The 22,518-nt window shown below is 41.0% G+C and overlaps 1 protein-coding gene across 3 annotated transcripts in view; it reads left to right on the top strand.

Annotated features, from left to right (window-relative positions):
• Window positions 1-21,429, top strand: part of BCHE (butyrylcholinesterase) — a 38,916-nt gene extending 17,487 nt beyond the window's left edge. For 2 of the 3 annotated variants that reach the window (XM_085068960.1, XM_085068962.1), the window contains exons 3-4: window positions 9,961-10,127; window positions 16,818-17,063. In XM_085068960.1, the coding sequence (XP_084925086.1) occupies window positions 9,961-10,127; window positions 16,818-16,939 (289 nt within the window). In that variant the 3' untranslated portion in view covers window positions 16,940-17,063. Of the gene's footprint in view, window positions 1-9,960; window positions 10,128-16,817; window positions 17,064-21,225 lie in introns of those variants that run through there. The other variant, XR_014853981.1, reaches the window with a different exon arrangement.
• Window positions 21,430-22,518: the final 1,089 nt, after the last annotated feature.

The raw sequence follows: 22,518 nt of genomic DNA, 5'->3' as shown, positions 1-22,518 counted from the left end.
TAAAGAGGGGAATGAGGAGAAACAAATGCTTCAAGCATTGAAATTAAAGTATGGTGTGATTGCCACCTAAAATTGGGAAGTGGGAGTAATAAGCTTGGGTGGAAATAATTTTTTTGATTTTCGTCAATCCTTTGGTGTTTGATGGGAAGCACATGAGTAAGGGGAATGGAAAAGCCAGAGAGGGAAATGTAACTGGGGCAAGAGGCCAGGTGACCAAGAGATGCTGAGAGAAGAGAGAAAGAACAAAAAGAGAATGAAATATGAAGGAAGAAAACGTCAGAAAGACTTGCAAACAGTTTGGAAGGCAGTGAACACAACTGGGAATGGGGAAATGAAGGAAAGGCAGACATGGAATATTTATGAGTTGTGTCTAAGTCAGATTTATGTGTAAAAACAATGCCTACAAACACATGGTTTCAAAAGGCACTGTGAAATTCCAATTAATATTCACCCACATTTAATCCCCCTTTTAAGGTTCACTCCTCTTCCGTGCTGCTTTTCTGCAGCTTAGTCCTTGTTCCATCATCAGAAGGCAGAAATTGAAGTTTCAAAGGTCTGCAAACCCCATTTTTCCAGGTGGTTCTGGAACACTAATCTGAAGCGATGCTGAGAAGTTTGGCAGGAAGAATGGAAACCTTTCAGTGCACATTTTAATTTACTCCCCAACGCCAGAGATTGGCTGTTTCAGGGAAGTGGCAAAGGGGAGAGGAGAGGAAATGAGGAGCAGCAGAGGTTACCTAATACCACATTTTTGAAGGGAGCTCAATATGGTGTTTAATTCTCTTTTCAATCAGCTGCAAGGGAAGGCAGTGGTGGGGAAATGTAGTTAGAAATTCAGTCATGGGATTTGGGAGATTCTGTCCCCAAAAATCTGAAGCTGTGCTGGTAGAAATTGGGAATTTTGGGCTTAAAATTGGTGATGTTGCACAATTCTATAAGAATATAAAATTAAAATCTGTCATTCTCTGCTTTCCCAGACACCTCTGGCCACCATCTGTGTCCTCTGATTTTCCTTGCAGGAACATAAGAGAATTTCTTAATTTCATAAAATACAAACCCTAAAGACCATTACCTCAAATTTACACCTGGGAGATCCTTTTCCTACTGGAACAGCAGTTCAAACACTGTGATTTTTTAATTCTAACCAAGTTTTTCATTTTAATGAACTTTTAAATATCTGCCTCTCATGCATTGAATTCACAGTGCAACCTCCAAGTGAATTTTCTGTACAACTGGAAATGCTCAGCGGTTTAACAGTTGCTTTTTCCTGGTTATAAAGTAATCTGAATACCATAATTGCCACAAAACCCCTCTCAATTTTGAAAGAGAAGAACTTTAAGCAGGTTCCTCCTCTTTTCATATTGTTTCTTCTCAAAAGCACCCCTTCCATGGCTCCCAATCCATTTGTTGGTATTTGCAGATCTCCCTCTTGCTGCAGCTCAAATCAGATTCAGAAGATGTTTCAAGACTTGGACATAATTTGAATTTGTTTATCAAAGGAAATCACATGTGACTTCCACTTGTAGATGTCAAACCTATGATGAGTTTATACCATAAGGAAATATTATTATTGTTCTTATTATTCTTATTATTGTTATTATTGTTCTTGTTGTTCTTTTTGTTATTATTATTGATGATAATGATGATGATGATAATAACAATGATTGTGGTTTTGAGGGTTTGAGAGCACTCTATCTTCTTGTTTACATTTCCCAGCATGAAGCTGCAGTGGCTCTTTCTCTGATGAAGCAATAACACACACTGCCCCTCCTGAAAGCTACCCAGTGGTTTCATTTTTAGGGCTGCTCAATTTGGCCTAGATTGCATGGTCGTGAAAGTTTGTGACTCATGCACTTCCTCCCACTCACAGAAATAAAAAAGTAGTAGGAAATATAAAGAAAAATGCCACTGTGATGAAATCCATCAGGACACGACGAATCCAGAGGGTTTGGATTGGGGCAGGGCTATGTGGAGCATCTGTCCTGAAAATAAATCATGATTAGGGCAATTTCCATTGAAAACAAATCTCAACTATCATATCCTGCTGTAGTTTCAACTACACAGTCTCTATTGAAAATTTCGTCTCTAGAGATAAGGAAAGCCTTGAACACATTTATCCAACAATTTCTGAGTGCCTGGGATGAACTTTATTAATGACGGAGAAGAAAAGGGATGGAAGCAGCAATAATATCCATGAGCACAGTATTTACTCTTTTGCACAACCAGCTGGGCTGACAAATTTTACCAAAGTCACTGGGAATTTAAAACGCAGTATTAATAGTTTTACAGCTATAAAAACATTTTTCTCTCCCTTCATGCCCTCTATTTTGTTCCCAATGACGCCCTGGTTTGTTCCAGGGAGTAATTCTGGTTAAGATATTCTGTAAGTTTGGGTTTTTTCCAGGTCATGGGGAGGAAAAGACATAGTAGAGGAGATAAAACAGCCTCAGAGGATGACTAAAAGGGCAAGTGACCTGTGCCTTCCTATCTACTTATTCTTTTACTTGCCTGTTGTGGAAAGTTCTTCCTCTTTCAAGGTCTCTGTGGGGTTCAGGACCTTCTTCCATTTCCAAATCTCCCTCTTCAACCTCTACAGGTTAAGACTAAAAACTATGGTTCCATTTGATTTCTCGCTGCAGCCAAGAGTGTTAGGAAATAACAGCTTTGGAAAAGTGGCCCTTGAAAGCTGAAATTGATACCACAAAAAAGGGCAGAAAGATCTTACAAAGTCCTTTACAGGAGCATTGGAAAAAGGAAGGCAAAAGTGTTCCTTTACAGTAAAGCTTTGTGTTGCCTCTCACGTCATCCAAAAGTGATGTAAATACGAAACGTGAATATTCACACCAGAACTGAGTCCTGGAGGAGGTGGGAAACAACCACTGTGGCTCTTACACAGCACTGTGGGACAGTTCCAGACCCTGTGTGATAAAATCCCATCTCATCACATTCTCTGTGTGCAGTTTGGGGTCCCTGGAGCAGCCAAAAGCCTGGCTGGAGCATTGCAGAGTGAAGGAGATCCATGTTCAGAGCAGGCCCAGGGTGTTCTGCAGGGCCCAGGGTGTCAGGGGTTGGCTGGTTTGGGACTTTCAAGGTGTCAGAAATGCAGTCAGGGCTAGAAGGTTCGTTAGCTCTGCCTCCAGCTCGTTATTTCTCCTGGCACCAAAGCAGCAGCCAGGGGCTGGGAGCACCCAGCTCCTAAACACACAGCAAAGAGCTAAGGCAGAACCTCCTGGGTGGAAATGTCTCAAATACTCCATTATTTATGGTCAATACCTGTTGCTGTTGAGCTGCTAGCAGAGAAAAAACCCCGGATTCTCAGTGTAACATAAAAAAGAGAGCTTTTATTATTTGATTCCAGCTTATATAGACTTTTCAGAGGTCACCCAGATTGGTCAGTCAGAAACCTCCCCCTAGGCCTGATTGGCCAGGCCTGAACTGTCCAAATCTTGAGACACTGTTTTTAATAACATCCAAACTTTATCTTTGTTTATAAAACACAGGAAAAAATTCTCATGGGAAAGACCTGTGCTAGCCACAAGTACCTACCCTGTGTATAACAGGAATTCATGACATGCAACAAGCAAGAATCATTTCAACTCCATGGCAGCTCCACGAGGCTCTTTGGAACACAACAGAAGACAAAAAACATAATAACAAACAGCAGAAAATAACACAAACAACACCAATAAAAAGGGGTGAGAGCTTGTTGCTTCATTTCCTGAAACTGATATTGGTCATAATAGCACATACCACGATAATTTATAGTTTAAGGCATTTGGGCATGCAGCTGCTGTCACCAGGCTGGAATCTGGGAGGAATATCCTGAGCTTTATTTAGCCTGGGAAGGTGTAAGGAAGCCTGGCTGCAAAGGTTCTTCTCCAGTTTCTGTCAGGGAAAGGCTTTGCCAGCTGGATCCTGCTGCCTTCTTCAGGGATCAGCAGGAGGAATAATATTTACCCAGGCTAGGACTTGTAAAGAAGTTTCCTTTCTCTCTGGCTCGGGGACACTCTGCAGTCACTGGATTATGTGTGTGTGATTTGGGAGTGAGAACTGAGCTCTGCAGGGGATAATGAACTGCCCAGAACCTGCTGATTAAAAAGGGAGTTTGAAGGATTCGAGTCTGCACATCCCTCAGACTTGTGGTGCTCATCTTTCATTCATTGCTGTGGGAATGAAAATCAGGATTTTTGCACCTTATTAAGGAAAAATTATATGAGGAAAAATTATATCATTGCTTATATTTTCAGAAACTGGGAGCTATTTTCTCACAATTAAATCCTAATAAATAAAATGCTTTTAAATAGGATTTTTTTTCCCCCCAAATTCCCCAGTTCTTCATAGTGCCACAGATACTGATGCTTTGGGAACAGTGAAACTCCAAGGAAGTGTATGAAACAGATAATCATGGATGCTTTCCAATCCCCATTCCACATACTGCCAATCCCCCTGCCTGAGCTGTTACCTTTCAGTAGGATAGTTTTTAAAGCTTGGCTATTATAAATAATAACAATAACAATATCAATATCAATAGCATTATTAGTATTATTATTATTTCAGCTGTCCCGTCATACTCTCTGTCCCGTCATTCAAAGAGGATAAAGGCCTTAAGAGAATATTTTCCAATAAAATATTAAGTGTGGCAGTGCATTTGCACTGAGAATCCATCAGTTCAATAGACAGGCTGCTCCATGATTAGCTGATATTAAGGCAAGCTCTGAAGGGCTCCTCAAATTAAAATTAAAAATTTAACTTTTTTATGCAGAATGATGTATAAAAAAGCACCAACTGGTAGCAGCAGGGATATGAAAAGGAATATAACTTCCCCTGGCTGGTTATTCCAAATGGGCTAACTCATAAACTTTGGGTAATGGGCAGAAAAGTGTCCTTGACATCTTTGCTTTTGCATTTTCTAATAGCAAAAAGCCTCAGAGTGCACAATTTAGTCTAAAAGATTTTGGCATAATGTAAGGATTTTATCCAGGGAAACCCATCCAGTCACTTCAGTAGGTGGTAGAAGAGTAGCAGACTTGGGAAAACGTCCTGAATAAATGTCTGAATTTTTAAAAAATCTAAAAATAAGTTCATTATACTGAATCATAGATATATTGACCCAACTGCTGCTGATATTGCATCCAATTCAATCTACACCTTCACGCAGAGAATTCCTGATTTATGGAGGCTTCAGTCTCTGAATGAAAATCTCATACAGTAATTAGAGCTTCAGGGGATGTTTTACAGCTACCATGGTTTTCTTATTGATGTTACAGATATTTCTTCATCCTTTCCCTTGCTAGCTTTTCTAAGGCAAGTTTCCAGAGCAGGTTCATTTTCTTTTTTCCAAGAGCTTGGGCTTCTCCTCAGGTTAAGGACTTTGGGTTTCCAGCCTCGTGCACCTCTCTGGTGCCTACTTAGCAGTGAGTCATCTGAAACCAACAGCCTGGAATGAAAAACTGGCTTGGAGCCAAATTGTTGGAGGGTTTGAGAAGACTCAACCAGTAGTTAACAGTAAAATCTGCTTTTCTTTTTAATGGGACTGGGCTGGAAAGTGTCTGTTGAGCTCCCAGTGGTACCAACCAAGCAAAGCTTTACCCAACCCTCTGCTGTCACTGTCCCATCATCCCCCCAGCACCCAAAATTGAGATTAACCTGGCAGTCAGCGTGCTGCAATGGGAAAATGAGCAAAGGTATAAATATCCCACATCCTGGCCTTTGGAAATGATGTGAGACATGTGGCTGGGCTGGCCTGACTAATGCCACAAACACTTCCCGTGCCCCTGCCCAAGTGGGAAAGAGGGAAAACAACAACATGTTTCCTTCCAGAATGTGGGAAGGGAAAAAAAGTTCATCTGTTTGGTTTAAGATCACCCAACCATCAGAAATGTGCAGAGCCACCCCTCCCTCCCAGAGCTACCCTTGGGGTGAAACCTTCACACTGTGCTTCTGAGTTGATGCTGGGCTGAGTGTTCTGTAATTCTCAGAGGGTTTGTGCTACAACTGTAGGAATTCCACAAAAAATGGGATGATTTTTGCTTTGCATTCCCTCCAAGGCCATTCCCCATCCCAGTTGTCTTGTGCCCATGGTAACTCTCCATAAAATGCCATCCATAAAATGCCATCCCACAGAAACCAGCTGATTGCCAGTGCTGCCCAACAGCCACCAGGAATCACAAAAGCCAATCAAAACCCTCACATTCCCTCTCTCCTGCCTTTAAATCAGCTTTTAAAAGAAAAGGGGCCAAATTGAAAATGAGTGGCTCCAATCAGGGTGAAGCCAATGCAGTCACACCTGGGAGGGAGAACTCCCTTGGATTTCAATTCTTCCTCAGTGGGAGCAGAGGGTGCAGCAGAATTATCATTAATTTTCATTAATTTTAGTGGGTACTGAGATGTGGGATTGTTTTTCTTCTCTGAGAACTGAACAACTTGTTAACCTAAGTCACAAAGAGAGCAGCTAAATAGAAATATGGTGAAAGCTTGGGACAACCTAAGCTGGAGTGTGGCACAGCTGTTTTACAAAGGTAAATCCTAAAGCAGCCTAAAAATGTTTTCAGGAGAGTTAGCAGGGAAAATTTTCCATTCTGGCCTTCTTCAAAATACAACTTACCAGTACAAAAGAACAACCTCAATGGTAAATGATGGAATTCACTCTGTGAGTTTTCACTCTGCTATTCAGAGCTCACTCACAAAAATAAAGGGAATATTTCCCAGGCATTTTATATCATGGATGTTTACCAACAGCAGTCAGATGATGAATTACAATTTTTTGTGTGTCTGTATGATAAACCATTTGTAAAAGTAACGCTGGGTGAATATGAATAAAGATGCAGTGAGCTGGTATTGTATCTCAGGCTGTATTGATCATATTAATGAGAATGGTAATGGATGCATGTTTATTATGATTAACAGAACTCCGTTCATGTTGCATTTTCCATTTGAATGAAATTAACTTTCTCTTCCTAAAGTTACTGAAGAGGAATATTAAATACGGAGAAATGATGGGTGAATAAGCTCCTGTAAAACCCTCTTCACTCCTGCATCAAATCTAGCACTCTTACTACAAATTAATCTTGAAAACTAAATGTTATTGCCAATTGTGGATGTGAAAACCCAAAGGGGGAAGAACCTAAGCTAAGTAACAACAAGCATGACAAAGAAACTTCCACTTATAGACATATCTGAACAAAATAAATTACTGTAAATGAGCTGCTGTAGCAGCACCAGAGCAGAGAGAATCCAGCCTGTAATTTCAGGGCATATGTGAAGAAATAACATAGCTGAAGGAATGAGACAAATTCTGTTTACGCCAAAGTTTAAACACAGGTGGTTTGAGTTTCTTTTGTTTTGTTTTTTTCTCTTGCATTTGTTTTCTGGGAGCAGTTCAAATTATTGTATTTCTTCATTGTCTTGAGAAAGGGGTAGAAAATGAACCAGATTCTTCCTGAGATTCTCATATTCCTGCTCTAGCTGAAGCTGTCCCTGCTCATTGCAGGGGGTTGCACTGGATGACCTCCCAAGATCCCCTCCTAGCCATACCATTTAATGATTTTCTCCCAACAAAATTAAGGTCTTCCCTGACTGAAGCCTGTAGATATGGATAGAGGGGCAAGAAAGGTGACTTGGCAAGATAAAATCACAAAATAGAGGCCTGAAGAAGCACAGCCCAAACCATTTCAGGACAGTATTCAGGCCCCAGTGCCAGCAGGGAAGTTGCAAAACTAGAATTACTGAAACAGAGGTGATTAGACAGCACCAGAATCTGAAAGAGCAGAGGTTTGAGGCATTGAGAAAGATGACAGAATGGAGGTTTCCATGCAAACTGAACTTTTATTTTCAGTACAAATGAGTTTCTGTAATCGATCAGAAAGATTGTCCATCCAAACATAAATGGGCAAAGACAAGTTTGTGGAGGGTATTGGATTCCTGTCTGCTCACTGGAGATATTCCACCATACTCTCACTGCTCTACATGAATATTATTCGACTTTGGATTTGGTGCAAAGAACAGGGAATTTTACAGCCTATTCTGGGCACTGCAATTCTCATCATGAAGTTATTAGCAAGGAGGAATGAGCAGTAATTGTGAGGGAACAAGGAGGTTATAATCATAACCTGTTCCAAATTATACACCTGTGATCTCCCTTTCGCTCCAACCGGGAGCTGCTTTTTAACTTGGGAAATTTTCAGTAATGAAGCTAAGAAGGAAATTACTGGGCATTTCTCTGAGCAGCAAACTTCCTAGAAATGCAGAGGGATTGTCATAATCAGCAGGTTCATGGGCTTCAAAGTGCTGTGTTCACCTGACAGTTCTTTCAATCATTTTTTAGTAAAATGCATCTGTAGCCATCGAGGCATTGTGTAATCCCCCCACACACCTGTAAATTACAACGTGGGATGTCATGATTTATTTCATAGCATAAAAGCTGTTAAATGAATACTGACAGCACCATTAGCGTCCTGATCTTGAACTGAAGTGCAAGTCAGCTCTGCTTAAGTCATCATTCTCAGGAGCCACAAATAAATGTGCACTTAGAAAAGGTGCCAGGGGTTAATCAGTGCTGAATTAGTCAAGAAAAATCCGTAAAGAAGGGAGCAGCTCAGGAAATGATGGCTGAAGCTCTTGTTCCAGCAGTGGTTCTTGAAGCAGCCAACACCAAAGACCCCAGAATACAAAAACATGGGCTGGAAACTGGATTATTTGGGAATTAACTGAGAGATATCGATATTGCTTCAGCACTTTGTGCTCTGACAGCTCCCACCCACCCCTCCTGCCTTGTTCCCTCCCTTGGGAAGCAGAACCCAAATGGGCTCCACACACCTTGGAGTCCTCTTTGCCTTCTGCCTTGCAGGAAGATCCTGGTGAAAAATAAAACAGAGAAAACCAAATTAACTCAGCTCATAGTTAATTTATCCCACCAAGAATCATCAATTACGGTTGTTCTGCCCTAAAGCCCAGATTCCTTGATATCAGCTTCCAGGAAAGAAAATGGCTCCTTGTGCTTGCACTGAAATAAAATGTTTAATTTCTATTCTTAGCCTCTCCCGAGCTGATGGTGATTTGTGGCTGTTTGAAGCACAGTTCTACTTCTTTTTCCGAAAATCGTATTCTGTCTCATCTTTTCCCTAGTGCAGTGCTGCCTATTTTGTTGCTCTTCTACACATCTAAACCATTTTTTTTCCCCCTCATGCAGTTCCTGTCATTTTCGGAGGTGAAAAGCTGGATGCCTGTCCTTAGAACCTCATGAATCCTGTTGTATCATAAATATTTATCACAACTCTTTTAATACCAACAGCTGGGATCCTTTCACATGCAGAGCTGGCTTTACAAAGGGTCGAGCACTCTGTACCTCTTCCCAGTCTCCAGAAGATTTCAGATTATTCCCATTGGTCCCTCCACTGCCAGGACTCAGCATGCCTCAGGGATGACAGATCCTCCTGAATGAGGAATAATTGTTCTCTCTCCCAACACAGATCTCACCCCAGTTTGGACATTATTTGTACTTTGACTTGCATGTTTGTCCAATTTATTCCAATCTGGTTGTCCATCTAAAGGGATCAAAAGCTTTCAAACTGAAACACAAACCACTCAGCCTCTCACAGTGCCTGGTTGGTTTGCTCCTGAGTCATGCCTAATCATGTGCAGCTTCTGTGAGAATCTCCAGGTTCAAAAAGTGGTTTGAATATGACCTTTTATTAAGTTTTTCCCTTTGATGAACCCAGAATATCTGAAAAGGGGAATGTTTTTTTTCTTCAGATGAGGGTAAATGAAATTTGTCTGCCTTTTTCCCCTGTTACTTACAAAAGGGTACAGCAGTCATTCCTGACTAACACACTTAAGCTGAATAACTGTTAAATAAAATAAGTTATTTAAACAAATAAAATATTTAAATAAAACCAAATCATATTTTATTGGTGTGCTGAGGTGATTTCTCATTCTGAATGAAGTGTTTCTTTTCTCATTTAGAGCTCCAAATGGGACCCTGACCAATGGAATAAGATGGCCAGTGTTCACTAGCACTGACCAAAAATATCTGACACTGAGCACCAACCCTTCCCAGGTACTGTCAAAACTACGAGCTCAGCACTGTCGATTCTGGAAATACTTTTTCCCCAAAGTCGTGGAAATGACAGGTAACAATTCTTTTCTAAATGCTTTTATATAAGACTTTTATGCAATGATTGTTTGCTGGATGTTAATGTGGTACCTGAGTTCAAATTTTTATGTTCCTGTTTGTCACTGAGATGTTCAGGTGTTGGATAAAACTGAACTATTGTTGGATAAAAAGGAATTTGTGTTGGATAAAACTGAATTATTGTTGGATAAAACTGCCCATGGGGTGCTGAGGGTGGAAAGCCCAGAACATTCCCTGTGCTCTGGCTTTGGGATCACCACCCTGTTTTGTAGGACAAAGCCCAGGGACACAGCAAGGGCCAGGACTTTGTGATCTGGAGTTTCTCTGTCCCAAAATGCAGATGCAGCCACGCTGTGAAGACACTGAGTGCTAAAACCTCTGTTTTCAGTACCCCCTTGGTGCCACCAGGATCTGAACTCCTGGTGCTGGAGAGAGCAGGAAAAGCAGTGCTAAAGGAGGGAATTCTGCACTGAGAATTCTGGAGGCTTCAGATATTCTGTACAAGCCGTGGGACGTTCTGGGATGTTATATTTGGATTATATTATCTATTATTTATGGGATTCTATTTTATGCAACTAATCCCCCGAGGATATGAAGTGCTTTGCCACTGCCAAGAGGGGATTGTGGTTTCCAGCTCACGTGAGAGCCTTGTGTTTTATTTCTGGAGTGTCACTGCTGACAGCCCAGAGACTGCAGGATCTGCCTGCAGAAAACAGAACTGATTTGTGCCTGGCCTTGTATGCGATGGATTTATGAGATCTCACTGCCTAGAAAAAGTATAATTGTTTGAAACTTTAAGGTCAGTTGAACACAGAAGACTCAAATTTTTAGAAGACTGATAGCACTGTTTTCACAAAGCCCAGCAACAGATGAAGCCTCTGTGCTTTGGATTTCAAAAGGAATTGATTTTATAAAGTGATTTTGCAGCCCTGGAATCACATTCTGCAGCTTGACTGAGGGAAAGTCTCATTTCAGAAACGAGATACACTTTTAAGATGTTAATTAGTAATTTAAAATCTTTCTCTAAGACTCAGTGTGAATGCTCCTCTTAAAAAACACATAAGCCTTAAAAATATGTAAACTGTCACGGTGCACAGATGATTCCTTCTGAAATAATTTATTCCTTCCTCATTTGAGTCTGTGACTGTATTATGGCTCAACTTTTATCCCCTCTCAACTCAACAGATGTTTTTCAATTAAATCAAGAGACGCGAAATCAGTAGGTAAAATGAATAATTTATGAAGCCTACTGTGTGATTTTAAAATCACAGCGTTCCCAATTACGGGTGGATTTTAGGGAGGTTTCAAAGATTCTGACAAGCTCTTTGCGCTGAGCCAGGAGAACTGAGCTCTTCCACATACCCCTTTCACCTGGCTGGGAAAACCATGGAAAAATGTGGATTCTGCAGGTGGGCTGAGCTCAACCTGCAGGTCAGCAGAGTTCAAGAGGTCCTGGCAGGAGAGCAGAGCTGCTCTGCTGGTCCTGGGGGGTGAGGGATGATGCAGAAACACTCAGGAGCTGCCAGCAGACAGCAATGCATCTCTGTGCCACATTCGGTAACTCACAACAGCAATTTACATAATTTAATTAAAAGAAATTCACGAACGTATTCTTAGCAAAAAGAGAAGAATCATCTCTGGATCCCAATATAGAAGCGAGGCTAGGATGTTGTCAACAAGTGGCACTGCCTTGTCATGTGCCGTCTGTCAGTCCCTGAAACATTGCAAATGTAAACACACAGCGTTTCCATTATGTTCCTTATACAATACTGTACAATTCTGACTGAAAACCCTTCAAAATTCTGCATGCAAACATTACATAATAGCTGATCTTGCACAAATTCTCTTGGCTGAAATATTGTTTTGCATCTCCCCTCTCCTTTTATGCCCAAAGGACATTAATACACAGATTTCTTCCTGTTCTAAGGGTCTCCCGTTTCTATTACTCCTTTCATTGAAATATTCTCAGAAAAAGAAGGTTGCTTTAACACGAGGTGATATGAGATGACAGAGACCAAGCAAGGAATTTTTATGCTCTCATTATTACAAGTTCAAGCAGGGTTCAGACAGGGGAAGTAGAATTCTAGCAGGTAGAAGCCAAAGAGGATAATCAAAACAACTTATTTTGCAGAAATTAGGAATTTTCAGTGTTGAAGGGTCAGGATTTGCTGTGGATGTGCTTGGTTAACCCTTGCTTAATTCCTGACCTGCTCCTACCACAAGCCTTGCCACCCACTGAGGGATTCTAAAACCTTTAAAGTCCAACTCCAAATGTGTCCTGGAGCTGAACCAGCCTGTCCCCAACCCAGGCTGGGCAAGACAAGTTCCTTGAGGCAGTTAAATAGGTGAGAGAGGAAAATATTTAGTTCCTGCCATGTTTATTGCTGGATAATTTACATTTTCCTCGAGCAATCATATCAGATATATGAAAAAAAAATTTGCTGTGGTTATGGATTGGGAAAAGTAATAAGGAAAAAATAAGGCTCTCTCAGTAACACAGGAGTAACAGCCATATATAAAATCTGGCCTCGATATCTCTGGAGTACTAAGTACGATTTTGGAAGATTTCTCAATGTCTCCTTGATTTTCAATACATAAATCAATCAATCAAGGCCTGAGTCAGAAGCTGCAGTTTTGTGTCCAGCTCGATAACAATCACTGGGCAGCTCAGTTGGACTTAGCCATGGGCTCTCCATCCCAGCAGACACAATTCCTGCACAGATTTTAACCCAATTTCCAACGCCCTGAGCCCAATCTCCAACCTGCTCACCCAGGACAAGCTGGGAGCACTCAGCATTTCCCATTTCCTTCTGAAACCAGCAGGGTTTTGCTGGCTGCAGCTAAAGGAATCGCACTGGAGGGACAGTAAACAATAAATGACTTTTGAGGAGCTTTTAGAGCAATCCTATGTTAATTGTAAAAGCATCTGTGTTAGACTTTACCTCCTCAACACACCTTTAATGCATCTAAAGCTCTTCCTATTTATATTGTCTGTTTCCTCTTGATTGTAGAGAGCTGCAGGCAGCCAAACTTTCCATTTACTCTTCCATTACTATTTTAGTGTGCCTGAGGCATATTTTTCTATTTCGTTTGATATTACTGCATCATGGATCATCTATAAAGAAATCAAGCTTGGTCATATAAATACATTACATTTTAAAACCACCCTAAAAAGATTTTTATTTTTGTGGAGGCAGAGAAATGTTCAACCTCTTGACCAATGAGTAATGAAAAATACTGTGTTTGTTATGATCCTCCAACCAATACCTAGACTGGACACAGCTAAATATTCAGGGTGGTAAGAATATTAAAAAATTGACTAAATAGAAAATTCATCATCAGAATTAAATTAAATTTCCCCAGAGCTGAATCCATGGAGAAATGTAAACTACTCAAAAGCAACCTCACCAATACTACTACACCTCCCAGCAAAGATTTTACTCATGGCACCTCTGAGTAATAAGTTTCTCTACCTAAAAAATCTGATTTATTTCCAATCTTTCATCCCATATCATTGGAAAGATAACAGCCCTTAGAATAATTCATCTCCCAGAGAGCTCGGCTGACTTTTAGAAGAAAGAAAACAGTAAAAGAAAATAATCTGAAGTCCTTAAAAACACATGTGAAAATGAATGTTCTGCTGTGGGTAACAATCTTTGATATCCAGAGAGTGTGATTAAAGAATATTGAATATAGACATTATTTGTTTTCTCCTTTCTGGACGTTTGTGAAGAAACTCTCACCATGAGCATCTGCAGCATAAACCTGTAGCATTGATCATACTAATGAATCCAGAAACCTGCAATCCTGAGCTTTTGAGGACAGAACAATTAATTCTACCTTGTCATCCCTCATTAATTAACAGCTATATGGCCTTTATCCCAATCTTAAATGATTTTTGTGTGTTAACATGAAGATTAGCACTTTATTGGCACATCCAGCAGTTCAAAGGATGGGATGGTGATAAATTTAACTTTGCTGTAACACCATTGAAGTGAGGGATAAACAGAATGATAGGAAATTCCAGCTGATTGCACTGGCACTGCTGGAGAATCAAAAAATCCCTTTTTTTGTGGGTTTTTTTCTGTTAAACTGGACTTTTCAGAGCACTAATTCATTGCCCACAGAATGTCCCTTTTTCTCCCTGTCAACCTCCCTGGGCTTTGGAATGGGAATGAAGGTGGATTTTGGGATTTCCCCAATGGCTGCACACAGAAAATTCCCTATTTTTGTGCCCTGCCTGTGTCTCCATGGCTCTGCAGCCACCCAGGGCTCTGAGCTGTAATTATCAGGCAACTTGGACTCTCTAATCTTTTTCTTTTCTGCCTCCCAGCCATCAGCTCGTCCAAGTCACGGGTGGTTGCTTCCCAGAGATTGATGATGTTGGTGATAATGGGATGCATCGACTTGTGACTTCAATTTGGATCTTATCACTGCGAAAAAAAGCAAACAAATGGGAATCCGAGATCTTATTTCAGCATTTTCCTTCCCCTTTTTGTCTTTTAGATTCATAATGGTGGCTCCTCTGAGTTTTTGGATGTCTTCTTTCTCTAGCTGACTCACTTCTTCACCATAATCTTTAAAAAGGACTGAAAAGCCCCATAATTTACACTCCAGAACGGTGACTTTTAATTCAAGATGTGTCTATGGTAGAGATATTCCAGGGTCTAAAGTCTTTGGGTAGACTTCAAACGCGTCTACACCTGAATAATTAAAGAAGGAATGGTTTTGGGTTTTCTTTTTAATTCATAAGTGAAGGTTTTGCCTGGATAAATAAAACTGAATACCCAAAATCAAGAATAAAACGAGAAACACAGTTCAGGCAGTTTTCTCTAAATAATACTGCTGCTCCTCAATACACTAAATTACCAATGCATTTGACTTAATATGGAAAATTTGGCTTTGCCTGACACTAAATTACCAATCCATTCCACTTAATACGGAAAATTTGGCTTTGCCTGAAACACTGTCTACATCTTTAAATTAAATATGTGCAAAGGAGAGTTCTCAGAATCAGGAAAGCAGAATGCTGTGCATGTCTTGTCCCCATAGTTCTGAGTTCTGTCTGCATAGCTTAGCACTGAAAATGAGGTTTTATTGTTACCAGCACTTCCAAATCATCTTTGAGTTAACAGCAGTTGTGGCCTGCAGAAAAAAAAATTTAAATACCTGAACATGACTTTGATATCTGTTGTAACCAAGCTTACTTACAACTTTGAGCTGAGAAAGAAGGACATGGTTAATTTATTGACATTTTTCCCCATGTTTGTTCTTCACACTTTTCCTTCTGACTACATGCAAAACTACAGGACTTCCCGAATAAAAAGTACCTTGGTTTTATTTCTGGTCTCACCGAAACCAAGAAGTAAATCTCATTTCAAAGTCTCATTAAATTGCCATCTGGATTTCCAGACCAAAAAGGTTTGGAAACGTCGAGCTAAACTGCAGATAAGCGACCAAATTACTGGATGCTTCTCCGAGCTAAATCTCGGAATCTGTGAACCTTCTCTCCCGAATATTTTCTCTACTGATGTGTAAAACACAGAAGTATTTCATTTTTGCATCAGCAACCACACTTGCAGTGCTGGCAGATCATAAAAAAGGGGGAAGGGATGTATTGATGGAGGGAAAGGGCCCAGGCTGTGCTGCAGCAGAAGATCGTAAAGCCAAAGGAGCATAAAGAACCGCGGAATTGTCACCTCAGGAACACAATGACCAAGTTTGTCTGGGAATGAGCTGTGCCAGGGTGGGACACCATGAGAGAGTCCAGAATGAATAAAGATCATGGACCATCAGTGCTTTCTGAACTTTGTCCTGAAGCCTACAGCTGATACAAAGAATGAGCCCAGGAATTGATGCAGCCTGCAGGGGTTGTCCACCTCTTTGTCGGATGTTCCTGCATGGTGTTCATCACCTTCTGGGGCTGCAGGAAGGGATCCCTGTCCCTAAAATACTCTGGGAACCCTGGGAAATGCTGTGTTTTTATCACTCTTCTCATCCTCACCCTCTGCTCCGGTACCTCTAACAAATTTGGCAATAAGTATTTCCTTGGCACGTGGGATGACTCAGCAAAGAGTAGAGGTGTCATGAAAAGAGAAGAGGTTTCATAGTCTACATTTTACAATATCCTGCTCCAAACCTGTGCCCTTTATGCTTGAAACTTGGGGATTTATTCCATGGGAGGGTGTGAAATCTTGGACATCCACTGGAATCCATTAAAAGAAGCACAATCCTGCTGTTGCCTTGGACAAAGCTGTGATTTCACTCTATCTTTACAAACATCTCTCTCATTCTGCATGTTTTAGTCTACAGGATATGTGGGTTTCCATGCAGGGGATATTGAACCAAAGGAATATTTTGAGGAATAAAAAAAAAAAAAGTGTCTTTAAAATGATGAATTTGATGTTCAGAAGTATTATCCAAAATATACACACAAATATCTATATTTTTAAAAATCCACAGTATATTTATTACCCTTCCTGAATAAGATCTTTGCAGTCCTTCCTTTCTGATGCAAAGACAAAATACTAATCACTGAATTTTCAGTCACTCCAGGTTTAAGAAAAGAAGCGAAAGACCATCCCGTAATGAATTTGGAGCAGATGACATTGATAATCAAAATTATTTTTCAATTAGCATACAAAGAGATTCAAATTTAGATTAATGTAACCCATTTCATGTTTTACAGGAAATACTGATGAAGCAGAACGAGAGTGGAAAGCAGGATTCCATCGCTGGAACAATTACATGTCAGACTGGAAAAATCAATTTAATGATTACACCAGCAAGAAGGAGCTGTGCAGTCACTAATTAATATGTTTACTCTTTCCAGTATGTCCCTGTAACTGTTCATCAGGCAAATATCCAGGTAGCTTCCCAACATGTCGAGCATTAAATATGTTATGTGGATTAAAAGGAAATGTTACAGATATAATTTGGATTCCAGAGCTTTCATTTATATTTTACTTCCTCTCTCAATAAAAAGAAAAATTATATATATAAGGCACCTATAACCCTTTGAAGCTTCACTGGGTTAAGTAGGACTGTAGAGATTAAAGGCTGGAGATCAATGATGTACATATTATTATAAATACTGAGGCTTAAATTCACCCTTCAAAGAAACAATGCAGTGTGGTAGAGGAAAATGGATTTTTTTTGAAGCAGAAATAGCAGTTTTACAGCATTGCCGTGCGAAACACAATCAGATTTAATCTTTAACTGCAATTCCACAGCACTCAAACCTTGTTTCAGGCATAATTTCATCGACATAAACATAAAGATACAATAACTTTGCTGGACACACCAGACAATATTTGCTTGTTAGACCAAAAAGTTTTAAGACTGCCATAAAAGTGTGAATGGCTGCTTCTTCCTGGCCAAATCTGTAGGACAAAGCCATGGCAGGAAAGGATCTGAGTTATGTACTGAAAGCCCAAATCAAGTGCTACAGTGAAACAAGCTGGAAAACTCAAAGCCTTTTCCACCACCCTCATTTTGCAGGGAGTAAAGAATTATAGACTCTCAAAGAATGAATTCACAGATTTCTAGCTTCTAAAATCCCTCCCATGGAGGGAAGCTCCAATAATGATATTTTTTGTCCCTCCTGGCTGAGGGACACCCCACATTTACAGGAACACCAGGAGCAGGATTTGCACCTGCAGAGGAACCTCCATCCCTGTGTCAGCAGATTCTCACCCCAAAATCGGTGACAGGAGAGTGGGGAATGGCCAGAAACCTCCTGGGGGGAAGGCTGGGAAGGGATCAGGGCAGAGGGACATTGTCACCTGGTGGGAAGGACACAAAGGACTCTGTGCCATGTCCAGCTGAGCTCCCTGCCCCAGGAGGTGGCACCTCCCACCTGCTTGAGCTGAACCTACCCAAAGCTTCTAAAGAAACCCGTGGATAATTCTTCCTACTTCCCTGCTCCTGGATGAGGTTGGAATTTTTCTGCCTGAATAACACCTTAATTGGTTGCTTTTCACTGGCCCAACTGGGAAGAATAAATGCCAAGAATTTGATGAATGCAAGTAGTATGTAAGAGCAACAAGCCATCTCATAAATAAATTATCCTGAAGCTTTCTGTAAATGCAATAGCATCTCAGTGCATCTATTTTCTGTGCTGGTGATTGCAAAATGCCTCCTTGGATTGAGCTGAAGAACTCCAGATAATGAACTGAGAGTGTTCTCTTCCTGGCAATCAGTTTGACCACACAGGATCCCTGCACTGAAAGCATTTATTTATACAGGAAGGCCAAATTCTGCAAGAGAGGATGGCTTATCATCTTTTCAGTTATTTCTAGGAGAGCACAATTATTTCCCTGACTACATTATGGAAAACCACCTTTTAGCAGAGGATTTTCAAAGGCTGCAGTCAAAACCTGCACAGAGAAAAAGAAAAAAAATCTGACCATTTGGATAAGGTGATCAAAACTCAAAATTATCCAAAAGTCCTCTTTATGTAGCACTACTTATACCACAGGTAATTGATCAATCACATGCATTATCATAGTATTTATCAATTTTTCTCCATGCAACATTTCCCTATCCATCTGTCTGATCAGCCTAATCAATGAGGGGAAAATATCTGTCCCAATTAAAATGTAAAATAACCTTTGGGAAGGACAGGTGGTGAAGGAGTTTATAAAATACTTGGCTGTGAGGGTGGTTTTTGCCAGAGTAAAACAGAGGTGAAACCACTTTTTGAAGTGTGGTTTTACTGATTTTCTTGGTGCGACTTGCTAGCTTTGTATTTATTCACCTGCTGGGAAATAATATCTCCATTTATCATTCAAATGGAATCAATAGATCATGTAGTCATTTTTGTCTTGTATCTGCAAAAAAATAGGAAAGCCTGAAGTGTTTGGATGTAAATGGTTAAGGTAATGAAGAGCAAAAAAAGACTGTGATTGCTGAAAATGATGATTATATATTAGAGAGATCTCTCACCCAGACCTTCCTGGAGATGGAATCTTGTTAATTGATGTTTTATTTTCGCTCCTGAGAGCCAAGAAACACAGGTTGCTCTGTGAAACCTGAGAAAATGTGTCGATTCTTTCTTACCATTCTTGATCCCCAAAGCAAGAATTCCGAATTTAGGCGCAGAGCTGATGAAAGATTCGAACAAAATGAACTGCAGTGCCAGCAAAAATGTTGGCATTAAAGCAGTTGTCATCGGGTTTATCATCTCCCAGGTTTAACAACAGATACTTCACACTTATTTTAGATATTGGAGGACTGAAGTCAGACATTTCCCAGCAAAAACTGCTTAATTAGACCCACCTTTTTTTCATTTTAAAATGTTTTGTCTGAAGAAATGTCTGTTAGTTAAGATTTCAGTGAAGTTAAGCATTATTTGTGTGAAATCCAGTCTTTTCTCCTGCTCGAATATCAGATTCAGAAGGGAATTTATTTTATTATTTTATTGGGATGTTGATGGAACCTCAGCAGGGCCAGGCTGCAAAGCTGGCCCAAGCCACACTGAAGATTTATGGCTTTGAACAGTGGCCAAAATTGTCTCTAACACAACTCAGACCCTCCCAAAATTTCCAGGCTTCCTCCCAACTGCAGGTTTTACCCTCATAACTTATATCCCCTTGTAGGCTGGATTTTTGGAACAGGTGCTCGAGCCTTGCTGTCCTGAGCCTTTGGCCATCACTCCAATTTTATCACACTAATAAAGACAAATCTCTGCTGAAGTGGAAGCCTGGATTTTGGCCTTCTTTGGTCAGCAGAGGCTCAGGGTATTTATCCAGCAGAGATTTCTGCTCTGTAAACACAAGGATGGATGTACCCAGTGAAATCTTCACGAGCAGACAGCTCAGCCCCACCAGCTCTGAGCCAAAGAGGTGGTTTTGCAACAGAAGAAATCTAAATATTTTTGAAAACAGAAAAAAATTATTTGAATTCGAATTTTGGAGAGAAAATGACCATAGTTTATAAAATAGAATAGATCCTTCTCCTGTCCCAGCAGATCATCCCCAAGTGGTTTGGCTTTTTCTCACAGAGATTCCACACGGATTAATCTGAACACAACAGGGGCAGAGTGGGGATAGAAATTTGTCTTCATCAACATTATAACAACATCTTCTGGGGCTTGATTATGTTTTATCATTTCTCCTGGCTCAGCACCAGTTCTGCACCATCAGCAGAGCTATTTAGAGGGACATCACCAACGTCACTGTGCTTGAGTTACACCTGCAGCCTGTCCAGCCTGTCCAGCAGTGCCAAATGCCACCATGGCCACTGCAGGTTCCTGTCCTTCCTTCCCCTCCAGCTGAGGGGGAAAAATGGCACAAGAGAGAAAATAAACCCTCCAAAAACCCCTAAAAACAAGGAGAGGAAAATTAATTAGGAGGAAAAAAAAAAAAGAAGAGAGGAAAAGAAAACATTAGAAAAGTGAACGCAAAGGACACCAAATTAAACAAATAAGAGGAAACAAAAACCCAACAAAACAAACAAAAACGCCCTGTCCCCCCCAAAAAAAAAAACCCACTAAGAAAGGGGTTAAAAAATAGAAATAAAAAGGAAAACAAACAAAAAAAAATTTAAAAACAAAGAAGAGGGGAAGAAAAAATACATGCCCCAAAAAAGGGAGGGAGGGAGGGAGGGAGGGAGGGAGGGAGGGAGGGAGGGAGGGAGGGAGGGAGGGAGGGAGGGAAGGAAGGAAGGAAGGAAGGAAGGAAGGAAGGAAGGAAGGAAGGAAGGAAGGAAGGAAGGAAGGAAATGGAAAACAAAACCCACAACAAAGGTGGGGGAACCAATGTGGGGGAAAATGGGAGTGATAAAAAATCAGGTGTAAAGAGAACCCAAACAAATAGGGGAAAGGAAAAACAAGAAGGCCCCACACAGGAGCACCTGCCCCAGAATGATCAGCAGTGGAAGGGTTTAACAGCACCTACTCAGTATCCCAATGTCTCTGTTCCAACAACTCCAGCCAAAAATTCCTCCCCCTGAATTGCCAAATAAGTTTAGGAATTTGACAGTGATGCAGAGCACGGAGTGAGGAATGAGATGGGCAGGTTTGGCTCAGGCTTGGGGGCTGCTCTGGAAGGTGCTGCTGCCAGCTGACTCCTTTCTCCCTGTCTTTTCTCTTCCAGCCCCTGGAATTCTGGGCATCTGCCAAAGCCCCAGTGCCCTTGGCCAGGCAGAGCCTGAGCCCAACACCTGTGTAGCAGCTTTGCCATTCCTGCTCCATCTGCACTGCATGCCACAGGTGTGTTGATTTACTCCGGGTGGATTGGGAGCAAGAATCCATCAGGAAAAAAAAAGTTCCTGGCTGAATTACAAGTATTTCTCTCATTCTCCATGCTCTGTTTTTATTTATCCTCGTCCACAGCGCTAGGTGGGTTTTCTGTTGCTGCTGGATAAGCATAAAGAAACTTATTTTAAAAAATCCCTGGTAAAATATGGAATTTTAGACTCTTTGGATGCTGCAGCTCTGGGATCTACAGCAGGAATTTGGCAGCTGTGTGCACAGGGTGAATATTGAGCAACCCTGACTCTGTGGCGTGGGATGACCACACCATGTGTCTCTTAGGGAATATGTATCCTTGTGCACTGATATCCATAAAAATACAGGCCCAACAGCTGTTACCAGGCTTTGTCAGCAACATGGAGATGGAATTTTATGTCACCCTTTGAAAACACAACCCCAGTACCTCAGTCTTCACTGAAAAACAAAATCCTCACAAAACTTTCTGAAATAAATCAACACCTCAGCCAAACGAGTTATTCACAATTATTCAAAAGTTGTGAAGCTTCTCCCTCAGATTTTGGTTGTTTCCAGGCCCAACTTTTCCGAACAAACATAATTAGCCATCTCGAAATGCTTGGTGAGACAAGATAATTCCTGCCTGACCCCTGCTGAGCTCCTGAGGCGCGCACACTGATTATCGCGGTTTAGCGCGGGAACCTCGCCGCACCGTGTTGATAAACCAGATTAGCTGCTCTCATCAAAACTTTAACTCATGGACTTAATGACTGCAAAGCAGCGATGTGAATCTGCAATTAGTGCAGGTGCAGAGTTCTGAGAGGCTTTTAATTGGATTGCAGGTGAGACTAACTAAGGCTTGCAGGCATGTTGGAAGGAGGGCAGGCTGGGGAGGGTTTGGCCGCGCTGGGATTTGGGTTGGTTTGGGGACAAGCAGCAGGAAAAACAGAGTTTGGTTCCTGCTCAGAGTCTGCTGCACAAAAGTGAGCAATGAAAAAGTTCCCTCCCTGACAGCTTGAGACTTCCAGAGGCTGTGGGCTCTGTCTTTTGGGATTTACTGAATCTGGTCATCACTTTTTAAAAACCCCAGCACTGTTTTCAGGGATCTGGAGCAAAGCAGGAAATTATTATTGTACTAAATCATTGTTGTATTGCAAATTATCCTTCTGTTCCTTCCAAA

Source organism: Lichenostomus cassidix, chromosome 9, assembly GCF_008360975.1.
Source record: "Lichenostomus cassidix isolate B80296 chromosome 9, HeHo_3.0, whole genome shotgun sequence".
In the NCBI taxonomy this organism is placed as follows: Eukaryota; Metazoa; Chordata; class Aves; order Passeriformes; family Meliphagidae; genus Lichenostomus; species Lichenostomus cassidix.
Note: the sequence above shows the minus strand (reverse complement) of the source record. Positions and strands in the feature narration are given on the sequence as shown.